Below are 24,936 nucleotides of genomic sequence, written 5' to 3'. Positions count from 1 at the left end.
ATAGCCACAACTAACCATGATCAAGTTTCATGAGTAAGCCTCTCTCTTTCTCTTCATCCCCTCTTTCAGAAACATCTTCTTCTGATCCCTTCATTTGCTGATCCGCCAGTTTTCGTAAGTGCTGCATAAATATTTCCGTGGAAGATGTAAAATGGAATTCCTTATTATTTAGCCAATGGACCACAAAGCCTTCGTTGCCTTCATCGAAATTAAAAGCGGTCTTCACCAATGCCGGTGGAATATCTGAAGAAGGGACAGTTTGAGGGGCAAAAAAAGAGAGAGCTTGATTTACATGTTAAAAAAGCTATTCAGTGCTTTCAGGCGCTTGAGAAATGGGTTTACTGAAAAGGACGTTGCAACATTTTGGAACAGTTATCAACCCTTTCCCTACTTTTCAAGAGGAAATTAATGCAAGCTATCCGATTCAACATATGCAACTACTGTATTGTCCACAGCCACTAGGAAGCATGACCATTTTTTAAATTGAAACTGCATGTAAAAATATGTAATATATCCAGCTAGGGGAAGCCTACATATACATTTATTTGCAAAATAAACATAGCAAAGAAAAAAATAAATAAAACAACAGAAGAAGCAAAAAAGAAAAAAGTGGAGTTGTATGGGTAATATTCTCCATCTCTCTTCCTGTTCCTCTTAATTCTTTTTTCTTCTGCTGTTTCACTTTTTTCTTCTGCAATTTTTTTTAAAAGTCATCCTGCTGTAGTTTGCTCGGCACTCCGAGTCTCAAAAGAAAAACTACTGCTGAACCACAATTTGCAAATCCCAACTGAAGTCTGTCGGTTGAGACATTGTGGGAATTATACAAGACAGGAGAAAGAATTTATATGATTGTAAACTATAGGTTTTATCTTTTAACACTGCAAGCCGCACAGAGTCACTGTGGGGCAAAATGGGCAGCTAATAAATTTTATAAACAAAGGGGCAAACCAACAAATGTAAAAGCCCATTGCAAAGTTTGAAGTATCACCAAGCATAATCTTATGCTGCAGCGGTTGAAGTCCACAAGTCATAAAAGAGACAAAGTTCCTCACCCCTGGTACAGCGGAAAGTTTGACAAACTTCTACTATATAGGATAGGCAGGAAATCTAAATAGAGAACTCACCAGTGTTGGGGTTAATGCTTGCAGCTATATGGAAATGGCAGAGTGCATTAGCATGGTGGGAAATATGGCGCTGCACTTCGTGGACCCCCAAGTGGTTGGGTAGGTCTTCTGCGTGAGTGATAAGCACGGAAGATCTTCGCTGACCCTTTCTCAAGTTTTTCAGATGATGGATTGTCTGAAGCAAAGGAAAAGAAGGAAGACTAGGAGAGGAGAGCAAAAAAAAAGTATTTACAAAAAAAAAAGCCCAGAACAAAATCCCATCAGGAAGGTCATTGTAATCCAGAGTGAATATTCACTTCTGAAACATTAGCCAGGTTTTTTTTGCTAAAATTGGGCCAAACTAGCAATGACAATAGATGGAGAAGATGTCACTAAGGGCTGGTATCCAGTAGCTACTTGGCTGGTGTCTTATTTTTTCCACTTTTTAGTTTGAGGTAACATTTTGGGGAAGGAAGGAAAAAAGGAAGGAAGGAAGGAAGGAAGGAAGGAAGGAAGGAAGGAAGGAAGGAAGGAAGTAAGTCACAGCAAAAGAGCCACTAAGGACTAGTCACTAAGAACTAGTATCCAGTAGCTATCTTGTCCACCATTTAGTTGGAGGTCACATCTTGGGGAAGTAAGTAAGTAAGTAAGTAAGTAAGTAAGTAAGTAAGTAAGTCACAGCAAAAGAGTCACTAAGAACTAGTATCCAGTAGCTATTTGGCCTGGTGTCTTATCTTGTCCACCATTTAGTTGGAGGTCACATCTTGGGGAAAAAAGGAAGGAAGAGAGGGAGGGAGGAAGGAAGGAAGGAAGAAAGGAAGACAGATACACACTTTCATAGATTCTAACATTGCTGATTTTGAATCTCTGCTACTGAGAGATGATATTAACCCCAGACAAATAAAAGGGATCATCTAACACCCAATTCTTTTCTTCATCATACTTCTAAAGCATGCTGAATGTTGTCTTTGTGCCTTCCTGAATGTGGGACGCTGCTGCTGGAACTGATGCTTGATGTGCTTGTTTCGCAGATCTGCTCTCCCAACAGCGTATCTTCGGGCAACAACGTCTCCACCCACAGTCGACAAACGCCATCCTGACATGAAGTAAGGAGCACATTGCAAACAGATCCCCTGAGGAGAAGAAGCACAAAGAAAGACTATGTTGGATCACAATCCATGGAGGACCACAATCCTTTGAAACTCGGTTGTTAGGTCCCCTTTTTTTGAGGTCAGCTGTAATTTTGAATGGTCACTAAGTGACTCAACTTAAGTAGAGGCCTTTGGCTACTGATAACAATGCACACAAGGAAACAATTCTAAGTTTGGGGCCTCTGATGCTCTCTGAGCTTGGCTGTTTTCTTGCAGACTCTTCATTACCCAACTAGGTAACATCATCAGTGCTAGAAGTGAGTGGGCGTGCTCTCTGCTTATATACAAGTGTCTAGTCCTGTCAGAGTTGGTGGGAGTATTCGAAGTGATTCCTTTATTAGGTTGTTGTTTAGCGTTTGATTGTTGATCTGAGCTGGCAGTTCCTTGATTGATTTACTAATTGCTTTATCTAAGAGTAAACTTGATCAAACAGTAAACACCAGGGACCAAATCCCACTCCCTCTAGCACTGATGAAGTTACCTAGTTGGGTCATGAAACGTCTACGAGAAAACAACCCAGCTCAGAGAGCACCAAGGACCCCACAGTCACCCTCTTTTTCCTCCTCCTCCTCCTCCTCCTCCCAAACCCCACTTCCTTCTAGCACTGATGATGTTACCTAGTTGGGTGATGAAGCATCTTCAAGAAAACCACCAAGCTCAGAGAGCACCAAGGAGCCCACAGTCATCGTCCTCCTCCTCCTCCTCCTCCTTCTCCCAAACCCCTTTCCCTTCTAGCTCTGATGATGTTACCTAGTCATGAAACGTCTGCAAGAGAACAGCCAAGCTTGGAGAGCAGCAAGGACCCCACCGTTCAACCCTGAGCTACCGATATTCTCTTTTATCAATTCTAACTTTCTCTTTTGTGGGCTTGTCAGCTTACAGAAGTTATCCACTTTGAACGTCGCCTGGTTAGAGGGAGGACCAAAATCAAACGAATACAACCAACACAAAGATGCCTACGCTGTCGGATTTAAACGGTTCTTTTTTGGGGGGGTGGGGGTGGGTGATGGAGACCATCATTTTCTTCCAGAATTATCCTAACCTGGGCATAAACTTGCTAGTGTGTCGCCACGAAAATCCTGTCACTGCCCGGGGATGTGAAAGGTAGACAAATGCAAAATGTGTGGAGGCAGATATTTTTTTGGTGTCATCTCCCTCTTGGGGACGGAGAGAGGATTTCCAGCCCATCATGGGATACCAGATTTTTAAGAGGCAGTCATCCTGAATGAAAGAAAATAGAGGAAAGGTCATTTGCATTTCAAAGTCTTCGCGAAATGGATTAAAGCAACACTGCAAGAGGCAGAAGAATGAAGTCTACCCTTCTTTAGTCATTCAGCCTCTCCATTCGTCCCAAAGTAACTGCTAATTGTCAAGTTTCCGAAGTATGGGCTTTTCAAGTGACTCTGAGGCATTGTTTACCTTAAAAGTACTTGCTCGAAGGAAGCTGGAATCTGAAATCTCCACCCCTTGCACAATATATTAAAACACAATTCTCCACCTTTCTAATTTTGTCATTAATCATATTCTCCAATTAATTTAAAGAATCAGTTTCCCTTCCCTTAGAAGAACAGCCAAAGCCTTATCTTCTTTAGAGAGACCAATGGCCTTGAAAGTGCATTCCTACTCTTCCCTCCACCCAACTTTAAACTAAAGCAATCCACAAGTCTTAAAGCAATACACAAGTTTAACATATGAAATAGCTACTTCTTCATCTCTTGTCAAGCAATAACATTCGATGTTGGCAGCGTTGACACTAATATTGTAGGACAGACATGTCAAACACAAGGCCCGGGGGCCAGATCCGGCCCGTGAAGTGGTTTCATGTGGCCCACAAAGCCATCCTGGAAACAGTGAGGGAATGGCCCCCACTGCCTTGGCCCCGGCCCAGAGACCCTCCTTCTGCCAGAGACCCTCCGATCTGTCCCACTCCTGCCCAGGCCCCCATAGGCACCCCTTGATGGGAACGATGTAGAGCTGGCCATGCCCACCCAGTAGGCCATACGCACTCTAGCCACGCCCACCCAGTAGGCCACGCCCACCCAGGCCATACCCACCCGGCCCCTTGAGGGCAACCGCAATGCTGATGCGGCCCTCAATGAAATTGAGTTTGACACCCCTGTTGTAGGAGAAAAGGGAATGGGAAGAACAAGGGAAGAACAAGAGAAACCCGGTGGGGTTATTTCTGCTGCAGTCCCATAGCAGGTCTTACTTACGGGGAAGCATTTTTAGATGGACCAAATATATCATTGTTTTCTGCCTGTCTGCTCTGCTTGAGTCCTACTTAGTGACAGCAAATATTTCCTTCAGAGAGACCTGTCCCATATCTAGCTCTTTGGCTTTTCCAAGGGTGCAGGTCATTGCCATTGTAACCAAACCTATAAAGCCCCTGAAGGCAGGACAAGAAGCAATGGATAGAAACTAATCAAGGAGAGAAGCAACCTAGAGCTAAGGAGAAATTTACTGGCAGTGAGAACAATTAACCAGTGGAACGGCTTGCCTCCAGAAGTTGTGAATGCTCTGACACTGGAGGTTTTGGACAGCCACTTGTCTGAAATGGTATAGGGTTTCCTGCCTAAGCAGGGGGTTGGACTAGAAGACCTCCAAGGTGCCTTCCAACTCTGTTATGCTGTATTCTGTCCACCTTGCTGCCTCCTTCTCCTCCTCTTCTTCCTTTCACCCTCAGCTTCAGAATAGTTTTGTCCAAGAATGTAGGCCATTTTTTGTCTGTATTTTTCAAGTTAGAAGCAGGCTACGGTGTGACATGAGTGCTTTTGGTTTGCTGAAGCTTTTAAAAAAACCCATTTCAACCTTGATGGTCCTTGAACAGTTCCTTCAAACCTGGCCCCACCCTTGTTGAGACTTGCCATGCTGGTGCAGCTCCTGAGTTAGCAAAACCTTATGCTCCCCAACCGTAAACCATTATGGGCAAATGGCAATGTTGTAAAAAAAATCTCTAGCTAAAAAAGCAGACTCCCCAAACACAACGAATGTGAAAAGGGAAGTGCTTGCCTTCAAGGATAACTTGATTCATCAAATGTGACTGGCAGATGGGGAGCGATCAGCCAGTGAGCTCTCCGTACTCAGGAAACGGATGTTATCTCTGGTTGAAAATAACAGATATGAAGAAACCGCATCTAGACAGATACCAATCGAGGGAGCCACAAAGGATCTGCCACCAATGGCTTCTCAGGGTTTGATTCTCAACTGAACCATCTGGGAGGCCAAATTTAGGAATTTGGCTGATGATGTTTGACAGCATGCAAATTTGCGTTAGAAGTTCCCCATTCTCTTACAAAAAAAGCAGCTTCCTCTTCAAGGCAGAAGATCAACGGTTTTGGTTTCATTAGTGATCGTGTGTATTTCACCAGGCTCTTGGTCACTTTCTTTTACACTTATACCGACATTATTTATCTGCTAAGCTAAGTGCCGCAACCTCTGAGGGACAGTCAGAGGAAGCGACACACCGTCGCTGATTCGAAACAGGAATGAATTTAAAACTTCTACCTTTCCAGCTGTTGCAAAATATTCGCCATCCGGGGACCACTCCATCAAGTAGACAGAAACTGCTGTCCTAAAGAACAATCAAAGAAGGCAATTCTCAACTTTGAAGGCCATCGTGGTTTTAAATAGCTATTGCTATAAACATCACAAAGCTTTGCAATGTCAAGGTAGGTTATCCATGTCAGGCTGCAGTCATGGACACCCTCGAAATCTTGTTATCCACCCAGAATTAATTGCTGCCCGACATGATGCATTTTAAAAAACTAATTCTATCATCAAAGCGGAATATATAGCCTAAATCTTTTTGGGTGGCTTGGCAGACTACTCAAACAGTGCCTTGTTACTTTAGCAATTTTGATACCTCTTCAGTTCAAAACAGTATTGAGAGATTTGGGCTGTTGCTATCAATGGTGCAGATGGACGGGTTGAGAATGTTGTATGAAGCTATGTCCAACTGTGCTTTATTTAACTAACTAAGATTAAATGCGCAGTTGGGGGTCAGAAAAATCTTCATAGTTTGGCAGAATGAAAAGGAGCACCATTGACTTCCCTCTTTATCAAGTGACTTCTCTTCCCTCTTAAAAAGCAAACCGGTTGATATAGTGTCCCAAGTAGCTAGACATAGCTTGTCCTTCCTCCTTTTTTTCCTAAATCAGTCTCTCTTAAAATCTATTGCTCCCAACTCTTTGGTGAGATGGTTGGGGTTCCCCACAAATTATAACAGTACCAGTAATAACAATAGCACTTAGACTCATATACTGCTCCATAGTGCTTTACAGCACTCTCTGAACACTTTAGAGCAGGGGTAGGCAACCTCGGATCTTTTATGACTCATGGACTTCAACTATGCTGACTCAGGAGTTCTGGGAGTTGAAGTCCATGAGTCATAAAAGAGCCGAGGTTGCCTACCCCTGGTTTAGAGAGTCAGCATATTGCCCACAATCTTGGTCTTCATTTTACTGATCTTGGAAGGATGGAAGACTGAGTTAACCTCGAGTTAGTCAGGATCGAACTCCTGACAGTGGGCAGAGTTAGCCTGCAATACTGCATTCTAACCACTGCGCCACCACGGCTCATGGATATAGTTCCTGTAGTTTGTTTTTAAGCTTTGGCTTTCTGAAACAGCCGAGAAAACTCTTTGTAATTTGAAACGCACTGGGGAAAAAACACCCTATCTATGTTTTTTGCTAGTGGACTTTCTAGCAGCAAATCTGGAATCCCATCTGGATGACTAGATCGCCAGTAAGCTAAAGAGACAAATGTTTCCTGAAGTTAGTCACTGCTTTTTCTTTTCTGTCTTTGATTACCTGCACTGCCAGATGCATTTCCAGTCATTTAGAACAGGATGGTTTTTATCTTCTTTGACCCCGAGGTCAGGATTATCTTCTCCTTCCTCATCTTCTTCTTCCAACACATCCTTAGCAGGAGGGGCCCACAGTTGTAAATTATCCGTTGCGGTGAGCAAGCGATTCCCTGAGAGTAAAGGAAGTTTTAAAGGACACAGAACAGAATGATCTAATATGTCTCAGCTTCTACAACAGCCTGCTTATCTGGTATAGCTTGGGATAATATGTAAGGAAAAAAATATACCGGGAAAAAATAAATACATTTCAGTAGAGAAAATAATTCTACTAACAGAAGGAGCGGTTTGGTTCTCATAGTTTGCAATATTACTACTACATTCCTATTGGCAGCTCTGAAGCACTTTCAAGTGGAAAGCTGGTGACATCACCGTTGCCCAGGGGGGCTCCTTTTATGTCCCCGTTTAGCTACCCACTGAAGTGGTACCCATCTATCTACTCAGTCATTCGCTTTCATACTGCAGGGTTGGCAGGAGCTGGAGTGAGTGACAGGAGCTCATGCAGTCCCACAGCAGCAACCGTGTCTCAAAGGCGAGCTTGCCAATGGTCAGGCCAGCATACTAACCTTGTGAGCCTCCCCACTCATTGTTTGCAATGAAAATCAGCAACACGGTAAGTTTGTCTATGAAATTTTCTGCTTCCTACAAGCCAGCCCCCATCTGAATATTTGAACTGTGGTTTGCGCATTACCAGAAGTGGAAGAAGTCTCCCCAAAGAGGAAATGACTCTTGATGTTTCAAACATAAAGGTAAAGGTAAAGGTTACCCTGCACATGTGTGCTAGTCGTTTCCAACTCTAGGGGCTGGTGCTCATCTCCGTTTCAAAGCCGAAGAGCCAGCGTTGTCCGAGGACGTCTCTGTGGTCATGTGGCCGGCATGACTAGATGCCAAAGGCGCACGGAACGCTGTTACCTTCCCACCGTAGTGGTCCCTATTTTTCTACTTGCATTTTTTACGTGCTTTCGAACTGCTAGGTTGGCAGAAGCTGGGATGAGTAACAGGCGCTCACTCTGCTACGCGGCACTCGGGATTCGACCCGCCAAACTGCCGACCTTCTGATCGACAAGCTCAGCATCCTAACCCACTGAGCCACTGCGTCCCGTTTCAAACATGGTCTCACTCAAAATAGCTTGTGCATGTAAGCTTTTACGCTCACAATTCCTGGCTCATATTAAGAGTTCTCTATATGGCAAATAATACCCTAAAAATAATTTGAGGCTACTAAATGTTATTAGTGTACAATCACTTCATCAACAGAACAAGATGGATAGTTTATTAATGGATTAGACTTACAGTTGTATCAAGTACAAAAACAGATACACAGTGGAGACCTGAATGAGCTTTTTACTCTATTGCTATGGAAATCAAAAGACTTCCCCTAAAAGGTGACACCCTAGCTTCTTGTACCTCTACACACCTTGGGATGTGACCACATTCACACCTTCTTACCTTGAGGATCCCATGCCAAGTTGAAGGTCATGGAACTAAGGAAAAATTGTCCAGTTTTCTGCCATTGACACTTGAGTTGCTGCGGGACAATGGCAAAAATTAATTATCGAGGACCACAAATGATGTCATTCTTTTTTTGATTATCTTTGGTGGACAAAATTAAGCAGTCACACTCTTGGCCAAGAGAACACTTTAGTGCCAATAATGAATGCCAACCACATCTGCAAATTAAGCACCTTCAGAAGTGGAACACAATCACAGCTCTGAGATAAAAAGAACAAGCCGAAAAAATCTGCCTACACTCCTGCTGTTCTCCATGAATAGCTAATTCTTAGTACATCAAGAAAAAGGCGGAGAAAATTAGCTCGATGCCCCATTGCTTAATTAGGAGGAGTGAAATTAAAGATTTGCATAAAAAAGTCATGGAGGGGGGAGAGAGAGAGAGACATTCCTGGGCACAAAAAGATGGTTACAAAAATATTGTCTTAAGGACAAACAAAGCTCATTGTAGAGAAGTTACTTAGCGTAAAGAATCCCTACATATAATTGATTCTGGTTGCAAATTTTATTATATCCTGGTTTTGTAGGGTGCTGGGATTACAATGAAAAAAAAAACCCTACCCATTTATCTACCTATTCAATGCCCAGCATCTTTTGATAGAGTTGCAAAGACCCATTGAATAAAATCCCGTAGGCTGTGTTGCCATTCAGGGTTACCCACTTTAATGTAAATTGACCCATGGCAGGACATAGTCAAGGACAATTCTCTAAGGTCATAACAATATGTAGAAATATTTAACACTCATCTTAGATCAGATGGATAAGTTTCACAAACATTCTAGATCTGGAACAGTAGCCAGAGGGAAATTCTAACACATTCTTATTCCAGACTTCCCATGTCTTGTAGTCCTTTTATTACAGCCAACTTCAGTGTGGCAGCTGACAATCCACCTATGTCGTAAAGGAGCCTTCACATCTCATGCACTGAAGTTCAACTTGCATAAGACATTATGGCCAAAGTCTCAAGGGAGTGAAAGTCCAGTGCATCTCCTAGAGGTTGTAAAATCCACGTAATGTAGGTATGGGGCAATCCTTGCTTAACAATGGCAATTGGGATGGGGATGTCTATTGTTCAGCAACACAGTTATAAAATACTGTGTCACCCAGACTGTGCCACTTAGTGACACCACTGTTGTTGCCATTGTTAAGTGAATCCTGCACTTTTGTTAAGCGCAAGGTTACTTGGTCAGTTTTTGCAACCTCCTGCCAGCTTCCTCACTGCTTATTGGAAGCTGGCAATGAAGGCTGCAAGTGGCAATCCAGTGATTACAGGATGCTGTGATGCACTTCAGGTTGGCTGCCAAGTGCCCTGATCATGGTCACAGGAACACTGTGACAGCTGTAGTCAGAAGACCAGTTACCAGTATTTTGTAGTTTCAAATAGTCATTGAGTGAGTGGTCATTAAATAAGAACTACCTGTAGTGACTCTTTACTCTACCTCTTCCCACCTGTTTTTCCTTGTACTTCTCAGCTTTGCTTCCAAACCAGCATGTGAGAATGGTTTTAGATTTTAGACAAGGTCCTAGTTGGAAAGAAAATGTCTGGGAATTTGGAGAAAAATTCAGAGGCAGCTCAGCTAAAGAAATGCACTTGGCTGTGTGTGTGTGTGTGTGTGTGTGTGTGTGTCTTTAAAGCATTATTTTGCAGCCCAAATGAGTTGAGCATCTGAGTTTGGCTGCGAAGCATGTCTTTCTACTCTCACGAATGACATTGCAAAAGAAAGACTCTATGAGCAACGGAAGGTTAAAAAGACAACGGAAACCACATAATACTTACACAATTTCTCTTATGAGAATTTACTCCAAGGGGCTCAAAAATACACACAGTGTTTCCATAAGAGGCAGCAATCTGAGCAGAGAGAGACAGAGAGAGAGAAGAAGCAAAAAGTGAATCTACATTTAAACGCACAATACAACAGGAGCCGTTGGAAACAAGGCAGCATCCACAGACTCAAAATATTTTTTTCCAACAAAACCTTACAACCAGTGGTGGGATTCAGCCGGTTTCCACCACTTTGGCAGAAACGGTAGCTAATTTTTTTGTTGCCCAGGCCCAGAAAGGTCTTCTGGAAGTGGCATCCACACCAGAGAACCAGTTGTTCACATATTTGAATCCCACCGCTGCTTACAACCAAAGGGCGAGTCAACCAGAAATGAGTTATCTTCCTTTTAACGAGAATGCAACTCCCATTGCAAGCTTCCATCTTGGTATTTAAGAACAGAGCTCCTTTTTAATAGCACAACACCCCAAGACTTTAAATCTCTTACCCGGCCTTGTTGGGAACATTCCACACAGCTGACCTGGATGTTTCCATGCTTAGCACCAGGAATAATTTGCACGCATTCAAAGTCATTGGCCAAGATGACAATATCACATCCAGAGCCGTAAGCCTAGAAGAAATAATCCAAGGAAGAGGAAAGGGAAATTCTTGTCTCTATTGGCTTGAAAAGGAACTAGTGGCATTTAGTCCCTTGTAAGGCTCTCAAGTTTAAAATTTTATTCGTTTATAATACGAAATACAAAAATACAAAAGAAAATAAGGAAGGGAGAAGGGAAGGGAAAAGTCTAGGACAAAGGGGGAAAAAAAAGGAAAGAAAAGGCACTGATGCCCGACTCCTTTTGGTGCAGCAGAATAAGCTAATAGCATCAAACCTCAACTTTTTACTTTTACATATTAATATAAACCAGCCATTTCTGTAACAACAAACCAATCGAATCGGTAAAAGCCCCAAATCAAAGCTTCATTTCTTTCCACCTCGAGTGCAAAGTCTTTAGAAGCGATTTCCGAGTAGAAACAAAATTAAGAGTGTTCTTTTATTTAATCAGATTATTCAATTTAGCCATCTCTGCTAACTGCATCAACTTTTGCAGCCGTTCATCCATTGTGGGTGTTAAAGCGTCCTTCCATTTTTCTGCTCTCAAGTAATGGCTGCACCAAGAATGCTGCTGTTTAAAATACACCTCCTGGGTTCGTAAAACATAACTTGTGTGTGTGTGTGTGTGTTTTGTACTAATGCAACCTCTGCTAAGACTGTTTTGTAGAATAGGAATAGAAACCTCTAACTCTACTTCCAAAGGTGTTTTTCAGAAGGCAAGCAACCAAACTTTCTTCTTGTTTTTTTCTCCTTGAAAACCTTTAGAAATGAAACGTTTTCAAGGAAAAAGCAAGCCGAGAAAATCCAGTTGCCTTTTGAAAAGCACCTGTGGAAAAACCATGATTTGGATGATTGAGAATCTCCATAGACTCTAACTCTACTTAAACTGACTCAAAACCTCTGCCTGTTCTATGGCCGCTTTTCAGTCAAAGGGGGTGCTATTCTTTGGGGGAACCAGCAAAATAAATCAGCAAAGATTAAGCCCCAAGGGGTTTTTTTCCCCCTGTTCAATCATATCTGATTCTTTGAGACCACCTGGACAATCTCTGCATTTTTCTGCTTAAGGTTTTTCAGAAGTGGTTGGCCATTGCCTCCTTCCTAGGGCTGAGAGAAAGTGACTGGCTCAAGGTAAGCCAGATGCCTTTGTGCCCAAGATGGGACTAGAACTCACAGTCTCCTGGTTTCTAGCTTGATGCCTTAACCCAGGGGTCTCAAACTGCCGGCCCGCGGGCCGGATGCGTCATGCGGAAGCCACCCCCACCCCATTGCCGGCAATGGCAAAACAGTCCCGATACGTTACGTGACGTCACGAGTTTGACGTGTCTGCTTTAACCACTATACCAAGCTGATTTCCTGGGTCCAATTTACCCAAATGCTTTTAAGACAGAATCAGTCATCATAAAGACTGATTTATGTTATTCTGATAAAATATTTTTGTGCAGGGTCTATAAAGGCAGGCATCTTTGTCCCCAGAAGAGTCTTTAGTCTACGATACCCACAATCCTTTGCTATTAGCCATGTTGACAGGCACTGAAATCAAAACATCTGGACTATGCAACTGTTTGCCTAACCTTGAACTGCAACAATGTCATTTCACTGGTCGAAAACATTCTGCTTCTGGTGACATTTTTCTTGTCTGCCTATTCTGAGTTATTATCAGCATGGACCTTATCTGCAGTGATATTGTAAGGAGAGAGTCTGGTTACATCAAAGTCATGCTACAGAACCAGTAGGGGGAGGGGAAAAAAGATATTTGCTAACGCTGGCTAAGCTTCTAACCATTAACGATGAATCAAAACAAATAATAATCTTCTGGACTTTAATGCTGTAAAGTAAGTTAGAAAAGCAATACTTGTTGATTGCTTAGGATGAGACCAAATCACCCAAAAGGCAACCAGGTTTGGGAATTTTAGCCTTCAATACATTGATCAAGCATGTGGGTGCGTGTCTTGTATGCAAAGCTAATTTTTTTAAAAAATCGTGAAACATCCCGTTCCTTCCTCATGTTCTGTTTAAGTCTTATGCATTTTAATAGTGAAACTACTAATATGTGTTTGAGAAATGTTCTGGGGGCGGAGGTGGGAAGGTGGGGGGGGTAGCTTAAGGGTATTTGCGAAAAACAGAAGCAGTGCGGAAAGTCAAGTTGTGTTTCTGCAACAGTAGGCAGCTTCTGCAGACCAAACGGCTTTGCAGAAGCATGAAGTACAAAGCCTCGTACCACCCACACAGATTTTGTGCCAGTTTTAGTTGCTCGGCTACCTACAGTCAAAAATGGGATGGAACTTGCAAGCTGCCAGAAGCAGGAGAATGACTTGCAAGATCCTCAGAGGCAGGGAAAAATGGTATTTTGCAAAAAACCTTTTAAAAAGTTCACGTCCGTCCACCCCTAATAGCACTTAGCAATAGCAGAAACACTTATATACTGCTTTGTAGTGCTTTACAGACCTCTCTAAGCAGTTTAGAATGTCCACATATTGCCCCCCAACAATCTGGATCCTCATTTTATTGACCTCGGAAAGGATGGAAGGCTGAGTCAACCTTGAGCTGGTGAGAATCGAACTCCTGGCTGTGGGCAGAGTTATGCTGCAGTACTGCATTCTAACCATTGTGCCACAGGAAGGAAGGAAGGAAGGAGGGAGGGACGGAGGGAAGGAAGGAAGGTAGGTAGGTGGGAAAGAGAGAGAGAGAGAGAGAGAGAGAGAGAGAGAGAGAGAGAGAGAGAAAGAGAAAGAAAGAAAGAAAGAAAGAAAGAAAGAAAGAAAGAAAGAAAGAAAGAAAGAAAGAAAGAAAGAAAAAAGAAAGAAAGAAAGAAAGAGAGAGCACTTAGACTTATATACCGCTTCTGGCTGTGGGCAGAGTTGTGATTCTGCATTCTAACCATTGTGCCACAGGAGGGAAGGAAGGAAGGAAGGAAGGAAGGAAGGAAAGAAAGAAAGAAAGAAAGAAAAAAAGAAAGAAAGAAAGAAAGAAAGAAAGAAAGAAAGAAAGAAAGAAAGAAAGAAAGAAAGAAAGAGTGCACTTAGACTTATATACCGCTTCTGGCTGTGGGCAGAGTTATGCTGCGATTCTGCATTCTAGCCCCTGTGCCACAACGGCTCAGTCAAGGATGGAGATCTGTCCACATTCATTAAAAGATATGGGTGGTCTTTGATTTATGCCCATTTGTTTAGCAACTGTTGTTAGTACTTCTAACAGCTCTGAAAACAGTGGCCTGCGATCAGTCCTTGCACTTACACCTTTGCACCTTTGAAGGATCAAAATTCAGCTGCTTGGCAACCTCCTTGGCAACTATTTATTACAGTTGCAGCATTCCGAAGTCACACAGTCGCTATTCGTAACCTTCCTGGCCAGCTTCTAACAAGCAAACCTAAGGGGGTGGGGGGGGGGAAAGCCCAGTTCGTTTTAACAGCCACGTGGTTCACTTAACGACTGGGGCGATTTGCTTAATGACTGCAGCCAAAAGCTGTAAAAATCAGGTGCAACTCACTTAATGACTGCCTCACCTAGCAATGGAAGTTCTGGGTCCTGATTATGGCCGTTAAGCTGAGGACTCTTTATGCTGAAATTCTTGACTGGAGCTGAAATTCTGGGGATTTTGTGAGCACATTCAGTTTTCTGTGGGTGGCATTAGAGAAGTGGTTTACCATTTATTTTCCTGGGACGATGATGGTGGTGGTGATGATGATGATGATGATGATGATGATGATGATGATAATAATAATAATAATAATAATAATAATAATAATAATAATAATAATGATAATGTTGGAAGGGAGGTCATCTAGTCCATCCCCCTGCTCAGGCAGGAAACCCTATACCATTTCAGACAAATGGCTGTCCAGTCTCTTCTTAAAAACTTCCAGTGTTGGAGCATTTACTACTTCTGGAGCCAGGTTGTTCCACTGGTTAATTGTTCTCACTGTCAGGAAGTTTCTCCTTAGTTCTAGGTTGCTTCTCTCCTTGATTAGTTTCCATCCATTGCTTCTTGTCCTGCCTTCAGGGGCTTTGGAGAATAGATTGATTCCCCCTCTTCTTTGTGGCAGGCCCTGAGATATTGGAACGCTGCTATCATGTCTCCCCTAGTCCTTCTTTTCTCTAGACTGGCCATCCCCAATTCCAGCAACCGTTCTTCATATATTTTAGCCTCCAGTCCCCTAATCATTTTTGTTGCTCTGACTTTGTTTTTTCTGACTGCACAGAACAACATGCAACCGTCCCAGCTGGTTCTCCATCTATATATTATCTAGGTTTAGCCTTTCAAGATTAACTAACATTGGCTTTCCACCACCAGCTTCTATGACCTTGCTTTCCGTAAAGTAACGTTGTCTTTGAATTGGACTGGGCTCCCAGTGACTCACACCTGTGCAGTTTTCCTGGCCACAATATAGAAATGATTTGTTTTCTGCTGGGAAGTTTCAATTCCCCAGTCTAAACTGCATCACGGATCGCTATAAATAAATACGAGGCCCCAAGGACACCAGGTCTTAAATAATACAGACACCAGATCCTCTCCTGGTCCAGACACAAGTAAGGCTGCTTCAGATGTATCTCAGGTGCCAAACCCACCAACTGATCAGAATCCAAAGTATGGCTGCTATTGTTTTCAATGGTAATGATATTTTCTTTCTTTCTCTCATTGTTATGATTATCGTGGACAGTGTACGCTGCTCTTTGTAAACAATCCCAGAGAGACTTGTAGGACTCAATGCAGAGAACAGAGGGTCACAAATGTTATGCAACCAACAAAATTGGAAAGCTGATCAACCACAATTGGAAGCAAATATAATTGCAAGTGATCCCTGGCTGCCTTCAAACTGGAAGCAGTTGAGAAAATCACAGGCACCACTCCACAAAGCAGGACACTGATTTGGTAGCTCACGTACACCTAGACCAGGGGTAGGCAACCTCGGCTCTTTTATGACTCATGGACTTCAACTCCCAGAATTCCTGAGCCAGCCATGCTGAGGGGAAAAGGAGAGGTTTACAAGCTGAGCCATGCTGGCTCAGGAATTCTGGGAGTTGAAGTCCATGAGTCATAAAAGAGCCGAGGTTGCCTACCCCTGACCTAGACCAAGGTGAATGGTCCAATTGGTGTCAATTTCTGTCCCTGCCCCCCATCATCTCTTGGCCCACAAAAGAATGATAGGTGAGAATAGCTGGGGTGGAATGGATATCTACCACCAGATATGAGAAAAGTACAAAGAAGAGGAATGTAGAAGATAAGGAGATGAAAGCTTACAAGAAAACAAGAAAGCTTACAAGAAACAAGAAAAGAAAACAAGAAACAAAAAAAAAACCCACAAAATTGAGTGGGCTGTATTCCGATAGAGTTTATTTTGACTTCGAGATATGGTTGGTTTTGGCTTATTGTAGCCATTACGATCTTTAAACCTACAGCAGCAAACTTAGACCAGTGCCTTTTAACTGGAAGAAAAGAATAAAATTCCAGGAAACCAGTGTTGTGTAGTGGAAGAGAATTGTTGCATAATGGAAGACAATCTAGATTCTCGGTCTCAAGTTAAGACTGAGATGGAAGAAGACAAATATACTTTGCTAACACTCCAGCGCTTTAAACTTTAAAACTATGTCTACCAATAAAGGAGAATATTTGTAGCTCAGGGTTAACATGAGGGGGGCCTTGGTTCCCTGTGAACTTGTGTTTTTTTTTTTTTTTGCAGACATTTCATTACCCAAACTAGGTAACATCATCAGTGCTCTGATGATGTTACCTAGTTTAGGTAACGAAACCTCTGCAAGAAAGCAACCAAGTTCAGAGGGCACCAAGGACCTCTCAAACTATGCCTGCCGGTAAAACCTTGCTTGAATGGACCATTTAGTGCAAAACAAGACCATTAAACCCAAAGTATCTCAAATTTGAGCCCATGCCTCGCCTCCTCTGAACAGACATCCAGTAATTCTGGAGAGTTAAATGGGGCTGAAAACCAGATTCAGATTTAGTCTCTTGTACACGAAGTCCATTAACCTGAGATCCATTCAGCCAAAGAATTTGAGGGTCATTGAGTCCATTCCCTCTTCTTTAAACTTTGTTCTTTTTAAATATTCCGCACTGCAACCAGGAAGTTTGAGGAGGAAGAGGTCAGTCCTGATGAGTGAGGTGGGTCGCTTTCAGAAGAATGCTTCAATAGTATCCAATTCCTCCTCCCAATACTCGGTCTCATGAGACATTTTGGAGAACTCAAAAAGCGTACGCGTAGGTTTGTGACCTTGAGTTAATTTAATAGGAGTTAAACTATTGGCTTCACTTCTCTTAAGGTCTTTGCAGTGCTCTTTTGTTGCCATGGATTTAATTATTCAGCTATCCTAGGATTTGTGCCCCGACTAGTTTTTAAAGGACTTGGGCGACTTGGCTGACTTCTGAAGTTCATGAGCAATTTTCATGCAAGTTAGGCTGTACCGCAGGACCCAGTTTTGAGTGAGACTTCGTTGGCCAGATCCGAATTCAATGATCGTATAGACCTTTTATGAAAATATGAACTTGCCTCTCCAGAGAACTGGGTCATCAAAATGTTCTCAATGAAACATGTTTCTAGAGATGTCATCAACATTGCAATGTTGTTGTTAGTTGCGAAGTCGTGTCCGACCCATCGCGACCCCATGGACAACATTCCTCCAGGCCTTCCTGTCCTCTACCATCTTCTGGAGTCCATTTAGGCTCACGCCTGCTGCTTCAGTGACTCCATCCAGCCACCTCATTCTCTGTCATCCCCTTCTTCTATTGCCCTCAATCTTTCCCAGCATTAGGCTCTTCTCCAGTGAGTCCTTCCTTCTCATTAGGTGGCCAAAGTATTTGAGTTTTAGCTTCAGGATCTGGCCTTCTAAAGAGCAGTCAGGGTTGATCTCCTCTAGGACTGACCGGTTTGATTGCCTTGCAGTCCAAGGGACTTGCAAGAATCTTCTCCAGCACCATAGTTCAAAGGCCTCAATTCTTTGGCACTCAGCCTTTTTTATGGTCCAGCTTTCACTGCCATACATTGCAACTGGGAAGACCATAGCCTTGACTATACGCACTTTTGTTGGCAGGGTGATGTCTCTGCTTTTTAGTGTGCTGTCTAGATTTGCCATTGCTTTCCTCCCCAGGAGCAAGCGTCTTTTAATTTCTTGGCTGCAGTCCCCATCTGCAATAATGTAGGGCTAAAACAAGTTTCACAAGCTTGGAACTACTGTTCTGGCAGCAGCGTGGTAAATAGAAACCATCTGATTGGGAAATAGAAACCATCTGATCTAGTGGTTTAGGCACCAGGCTAGCAGTAGGGATTCTGAATAAACGGACCTTTATTGTCAAAGTACAACCATGTATACATTGAGATTGGCTGAGCCTCCCTTTGTGCCCCCCCCCACTCACAGTGACAACAAACCCACCATCTTGTTACACCATGTGAGCTAATTCACAATCTGTGAACTCTAGTCCCACCTTAGACTTGAAAAACCGGCTGGATGACCTCAGGCTAGTCCAAGGGTAGGCAACCTTGGCTCTTTTATGACTCATGGACTTCAACTCCCAGAATTCCTGAGCCAGCTGAAGTCCACGAGTCATAAAAGAGCCAAGGTTGCCTATACCTGGGCTAGTTGCTCTCTCTGAGCCCAACTCTCCTCAAGGGCTTGATGTGGTAGGGAGAACAGGAGGAGGAAGGAGTATTAGGTATGTTCTCTACCATGCTGGTAGAGAACATGCATGCTGGTTGGGGAATTCTGGGAGTTGAAGTCCACCTATCTTAAACTTCTGGAAATTGATAAACACAACTCTAAAAGCTGCTCTTATTGGTATAATTCTACAAATTGGTCAATACCTAGAAACCAAAGCTTGTTGGGAAGTGGGTCAGAGTGGGTTTTGTCTCCCTTTTCATTTCATTTTTAGAAAGGAATATTAATATCCCATTTTATACCACGCAGAAACAGCTTATCCACATCCAAGGAAAAGAGGCATTTGAGAAGATGTTTGCAACCAAATAGCTTCACTAGGAAAGAGGCCATCTTTTTATAGAATCAGAATTACCGGTAAGCCATTTCTTCAATAAATAAATAAAATCCTTCCTATTCTCCTAGATCCTATTAAATGAAGGATCGGAAGTGCACATTTGATTATTTCTCAAATGCACTATTTTTTTTCCCTACAGCAAAAAGCTCTCAGGGCAACTCAGAATAAAAACGCAAGTAAAAACCAAAGGAATTAAAACAAAACAAAGTTGCATTTTGGTCAGGATTTAAAAGCAACAGAATCTTACTACGTTTAGGAAAATGCCTTAATATTTGGATTTATGTGTATGCATGAACCTTCTAACTTCCCTTGCAGCAAATATAAAATTTAAAAAGTTATCTCTTACTGTACGATTATAAAAAAGGTCCACGTTCTTCTATTGTCAATTTTTCCTTCCTAATCATCAAAACCACAAGTGCATTTTTGTTGTTTTTTGCAAAATGTCTATAAGAGGTTTCCAGGCAGTTCAAAATGTAAATATGGCCTTTTCTCTAATCCAGGAAGCCAATTTAACCATCTCAGCAAAGTCCTTTATCTTCACCTACCATTCCTCCATTGTGGGTAATGTGAAACTTTTAAATATATAATAATCTTGTTGCAGTTGTCGTATCTTTTTCAAGTTGAGCTCAACATGGACATGTCTCTGTACCTTCTTGACAAGAAGACAGAAGTGGCCTGCCATTTGCCTAATTTTTTTCCCTTTCAATCTAGCTACACACCTGGATTTTTCCCGGGGTCCCCATCCAAGCACTAACCAAGCCTGAGCCTGCTTAGCATTGAGAACAACCAAAGTAACATAACCGTTTAACCACAGGGATCTCCAAACTTGGCAACTTTTAAGACTTGTGGACTTCAACTCCCAGAATTGCCAAGGTTGAGGACCCCTGATCTAGCATATGTGTCTCTGGATCTTTGTTATATATTAATAATATATGTTATATATTAGAAATAATATAATAATATGTTATATATTAGAAACACATACAGAGAAGGCCTTGTAACTTAACATCTCTGAATCAGGAAACCCAGCCGTGTTTGGTTTCCAGGTTAAGGTACCAGGCAAGAAGGTGGGAGACTGTGAGTTCTAGTTTCACCTTATCCATGAAAGCCAACTGGGTGACTTTGGGCCCCTCACCGGGAGATGGTGAGTTCTAGTCCCACCTTAGCCATGAAAGCCAGCTGGCTAACTTTGGGTCAGTCATTCTCTGTTGCTCCAAGCCACCTTGGGGTTGAGTTTTTGTTGCTATTGAAGATAGGAAGAAGATGATGTTTTGGATACGTTCACTGCCTTGAGCTGATGGCAAAAATAATTAGGGCAGAATACAAATTAACAAACAAAATAAATAAATCTAGCACCATTTGGTTTCTGGTCTTCCTAGCTAGCCTCAATGCCTCTTGTCCAATAGGTTTTGAAAACTGGAAATCCCACCTTATTGACTCCATGCAAATTTGGCCCACAAAGAAGGCCTCCTTTGCAATCTTCATAAATATTTACCTTTCCTTATCTAAAGATAGTGATTCCTGTTTGGGGGGAAAAGATCACAAGACACACATACCACCAGCCACCACCATCCGTCACTGGAGCTGACAGCCACTTGGCCTAGTCTTATGAAAACGATCATGTCCGGAGTGTATTTTTTTGGGCATCTGGTAACCTGTGCCGTACTTTCTCCCACAGTTTTTTTGACATTTCCCCAAATTATCCCACCCTTTTCCTGAGCACCAGGAGAGCAAAACCTTTCTCAGATAACCCCTTCCCCCACCCTAGAAGCCCACACAAAACACAAAAGTACACTCAGGGTAAATCTCTCAGGATGGGAAAAGTTTAACCGTGCTTTCTCTAAATCTACGGCTATGGATCTTGCTATTTACAAATACACCTTTTCTCTCCAACACACTAAGGTATATATTTACGTACGGTCACTCATGCACTCATCACCTCCCGTATAGATTACTGCAACGCTCTCTACATGGGGCTGCCCTTGAAGACCACCCGGAGGCTTCAGCTGGTGCAGAATGAGGCTGCGCGGGTTGTGATGGGAACATCCCGATACTCCCATATTACACCCCTCCTGCATGGGCTGCATTGGTTGCCGGTTGCCCTTCGGGTGAGGTTCAAGGTGCTGGTTCTTACCTATAAAGCCCTACATGGCTTAGGCCCGGGATACTTACAGGACCGTCTGCTGCCAGGAACGACTTTCCATCGCCCAGTGCGCTCACACAGAGAGAGTCTCCTCAGGGTGCCGTCAGCCAATGTCGGCTGGCGACCCCCAGGGGGAGGGCCTTCTCTGTTGGGGCGCCTGTCCTTTGGAATCAGCTCCCCCGAGAACTTCGGACGGCCCCAGATCTCCGGTCCTTTCGTCGCGACCTAAAGACATACCTTTTCCAACTGGCCGACCTGGACTGACGACGGGGTTTTTAATTTTGTTTTAATTTTTATTGGTTTTTAGTGGGGCTTTGTACAATTTAATCCCTTTTAATATTTGTATTTATTGTTTTATTGTTGTTTTATTGTTGTTAGCCGCCCTGAGTCCTTCAGGAGATAGGGCGGCATATAAGTCCCATAATTAAATTAAATTAAATTTATAAGTATGTAGAGGCAGAGAGAAACTGCGGCACACCCATTTGCACAACCCCACCTCTCCCCCCCAAAAATACACATCCAGGTACAATGTCCTTCTTACACACAACATATTAGCCTCCCCTGATCTGCAAGACCAATTCTCTGACATACACGGCACTTTTTAGGCACTTTTTATTTTTTTTAACAGCTTATTTGAATCGTCCACCTGGCTGGGCACCCATTTTAAGACAGGCGCCCCAGCCCACCCAAGGGAGGGAGGCGGGCACCTTCCACCTCCGTAGGCAGGCAACCTTTTTTTTCCCCACGCACGCCTGCGCAGATGTCAAGGGAGGATGCGCTGGCCAGACGGTGCGCTCCGTGTGTCCCGGGAAGGGGAGGGGAGAGGAGGCGAAGAACGCCGGTCCAGCATCTCCGGAGCGTTTCCCTCCCCCAGCGCCATTCCCGCCCCCCCTCCCCCCCCAATTCCCGAACTCGGGTATGGTGCTGATGCTGAAGATGCTGGTGCCAAACGCTGCCCGGCTCTGGATCGCAGCCTTGCAGGGGAAGCCGGGCGCGGCGAGCAGCAAAGGAGTCCCGTCCCCCCACCACACCTTCCTCAAAGCGACTAGTCGGTTAATCATCAGCCTCAGCCGCCCCCTCCCCCCCTCCTCCTCCTCTTCCTCCTCCTCCTGGCGTCCTCGGGACCGCGGGCCTCCCCCGCGCCCGCCCTTACCGTGAACGGGGTGTCGTCGACGCTGCCCACCGAGTAGCAATTGTCGCCCGGGTTGACGGCTCCGGTGAGCACCTGGTGCAAATGCATCACGCCCGGCCTCGCTCGCTCGCTCGCTGCCAGCCAGCCAGCCAGCCAGCCAGGCAGGAGCCGGGCAAGGCGCCCTCTGGCTTGCTCCGCTCCTTCTGCGCGCAGAGAAGGAGGAGGAGGAGGAGGAGGAGGAGGAGGAGGAGGAGGAAGGGAGGGAGGGAGGTCTGCGACCCGGCAAGGCCCGCCTGCCTTCGGATCTCGCCCTCTTTTTCTCTCCCCCCTCGCTCCAGGAAGCCAGCAGCGGCCGAGCAGGGAAGCCTCTTTGCAGCGACCGCGGCGCAGGCGGGCGGCCCGGCGCGCGCGCTCCTGGAAACAGCCGCGGCGGCAGAGGAGGAGGAGGAGGAGGAGGAGGAGGAGGAGGAAGAGACGGAGCGCGCGCGGCCCGCGAGGGAAGCCCGGGAGGAAGGCCAGGGCGTTAGCGCGCTCCCGCCCTCCTGCCAGCCCTCCCCGGGGGAGAAAAACCTCTCGGGCGCGCGCGCGCGGGGGGGAAGATCAAAGCGGGTAGAGGGGGGCGCGCGCACGCGGAGCCGGAAGGTTGGGCGGAAAAGAATGAAAGGAATTAAAGGGAAAGGAGGACAAGCTCCACTAAGCCTCTTCTCTTCTCTTCTCTTCTCTTCTCTTCTCTTCTCTTCTCTTCTCTTCTCTTCTCTTCTCTTCTCTTCTCTTCTCTTCTCTTCTCTTCTCTTCTTTTCTTTTCTCTCCTCTCCTCTCCTCTCCTCTCCTCTCCTCTCCTCTCCTCTCCTCTCCTCTTCTCTTCCATTCCCTCTCTCTGTATTGCTCTATTTCTATCATCTGTCTGTCTGTTTATCTATTCGTCTGCCTGTCTAATCTCCGTATCTTTGTGCATCTCTATTTTTATCACTTCCTGTTTCTCTCTTTCTTTAGCTCTCTAGATTTTAGATTTTATTAGATTTTTTATACCGCCCTTTCCCGAAGGACTCAGGGCGGTTTACAGGGCATTTTAAAATCATACCAATACAAAATACAAAGTTAAAAGACAAATAAAAGGTTAAATTATCCCTGAAAATAAAACCCAGTTAAAATTCTCAGCCTGGGTCAGAGAGCTCAAAGAGCCAAGTCTTCAGGTCCCGGCGGAATGAGCATAGGTCATATCCATTCATGTATATGTTTATATTTATATTTATATTTATATTTATATTTATATTTATATTTATATTTATATTTATATTTATATTTATATTTATATTTATATTTATATTTATATTTATATTTATATTTATATTTATATTTATATTTATTTATATTTATATTATTTATATTTATATGGCTTCATTTTGCAAAGGCTTCCTGCCGCTTCTGTTCTTGCACCTCTAAGCAGTGCTTTTTTCGTAAAAGAAAAAGGTGCCGGAACTCACACATGTCATACAACCCGCCTTGCCTACCCTACAAGGTTCCATCCAAAAGAGGTGCCGGAACTCCGTTCTGAGCGTTCTATGAGAAAAAAAAGCCCTGCCTCTAAGTGACAAACAAACCAAAAAAAGGGAATTGGACAACACGACCGCCGTTTTGAAAAAAGAGAGAAAGAAATGGTGAGCCATGTTAATCAGGATAAAGCCTAATCATATACTGATCATCTCCAAGTGATTTAATGCTGCTTATTAATAACAACAGCAAACCCAAGCTCTGCTTGCAAGAGCTGGAGCTTTGCTTTTCTTGCTTCTGAGTAAACCCTAGGGCAGCGTTTCTCAACCTTGGTAGCCTTAAGATAGGTGGACTTCAACTCCCAGAATGCCCCAGGCAGCCTTGGGGGGGGGAAAGTCCACCCCTCTTAAAGCTACCAAGGATGCTGGCTGGGGAATTCTGGGAGTTGACGTCTGCCTATCTTAAAAGCTTCCAAGGCTGGAAAACGGTGCCCTAAAATAGGAGGTGGAAGGAGTCTTATGTTTACCACCCTGAGTTATTTATAAAAGTAATAACGGCAGGATAAAAATAAATATATATATTTAAAAACTTCACAATGTCATTTTGCAAACGATCTGACTTAGTGCATGTATCAGCTGGGCTACCACAATATTATTTGTGTGATGATGTAACATCACGCAGGTTGTCTTTCTGATGTCATTGTGGCTTGTGACAGGCACTTGGGCATCCTAGTCTGGTTTGCTTTTTGTGTGGTTTATTTAACGAGCAACAATTAGCTGCGGTCACAGGACGCACTAAGCAAGAGAAGGCAACTTGCAGCTTCCACTTCCCTTTTCCCAGCTGTTCTGAGCTTGGCTGATGAAAATGAAGGGGACCATTTCCTTCCTTCTTTTGAGGTAGAAACCCGTGAAAATTGTCATTCAAATCCTAAGTACCGCGAGGGTCAAAGGAAATCAACAACGTAAGGATTCTTTTTCCAGTCTTGCCCCCAATAATCTGAGTCCTCCTTTTACCAACCTTGGAAGGATAGAAGGCTGAGTCAACTTTGAGCCCTGTCAGGATCAAACTCCAGGCTGTGAGCAGAATATTCCTGCAATACTGCAACGGCATTCCATTCCCCACCAATCCAGTCAGAGCTGAAGAAGCTTCTTGGATGAGAAGCGAAACATCTTCA

General features: G+C 43.8%; 1 protein-coding gene across 8 annotated transcripts in view; it reads right to left on the bottom strand.

Annotated features, from left to right (window-relative positions):
* DMXL2 (Dmx like 2) overlaps nucleotides 1-22,443 on the bottom strand; it is a 68,253-nt gene extending 45,810 nt beyond the window's left edge. For 5 of the 8 annotated variants that reach the window (XR_014027698.1, XM_081337472.1, XM_081337473.1 and 2 more), the window contains exons 1-2: nucleotides 1,125-1,454; nucleotides 16-243 (exon numbers count right to left, since the gene is read on the bottom strand). Coding sequence is in view for 7 of the 8 variants with exons in the window: in XM_081337472.1 (XP_081193598.1) it covers nucleotides 16-127 (112 nt within the window). In the remaining variant the exon portion in view is untranslated. Of the gene's footprint in view, nucleotides 1-15; nucleotides 244-1,124; nucleotides 1,455-2,046; nucleotides 2,237-3,296; nucleotides 3,476-5,758; nucleotides 5,826-7,062; nucleotides 7,229-8,564; nucleotides 8,644-10,401; nucleotides 10,474-10,892; nucleotides 11,016-22,292 lie in introns of those variants that run through there. The other 3 variants (XM_081337476.1, XM_081337477.1, XM_081337478.1) reach the window with 1 other exon arrangement.
* Between the last annotated feature and the right edge of the window lie 2,493 nt (nucleotides 22,444-24,936).

This window comes from Vipera berus (assembly GCF_964194415.1).
Source record: "Vipera berus genome assembly, chromosome: 12".
Lineage (NCBI taxonomy): Eukaryota > Metazoa > Chordata > Lepidosauria > Squamata > Viperidae > Vipera > Vipera berus.
Note: the sequence above shows the minus strand (reverse complement) of the source record. Positions and strands in the feature narration are given on the sequence as shown.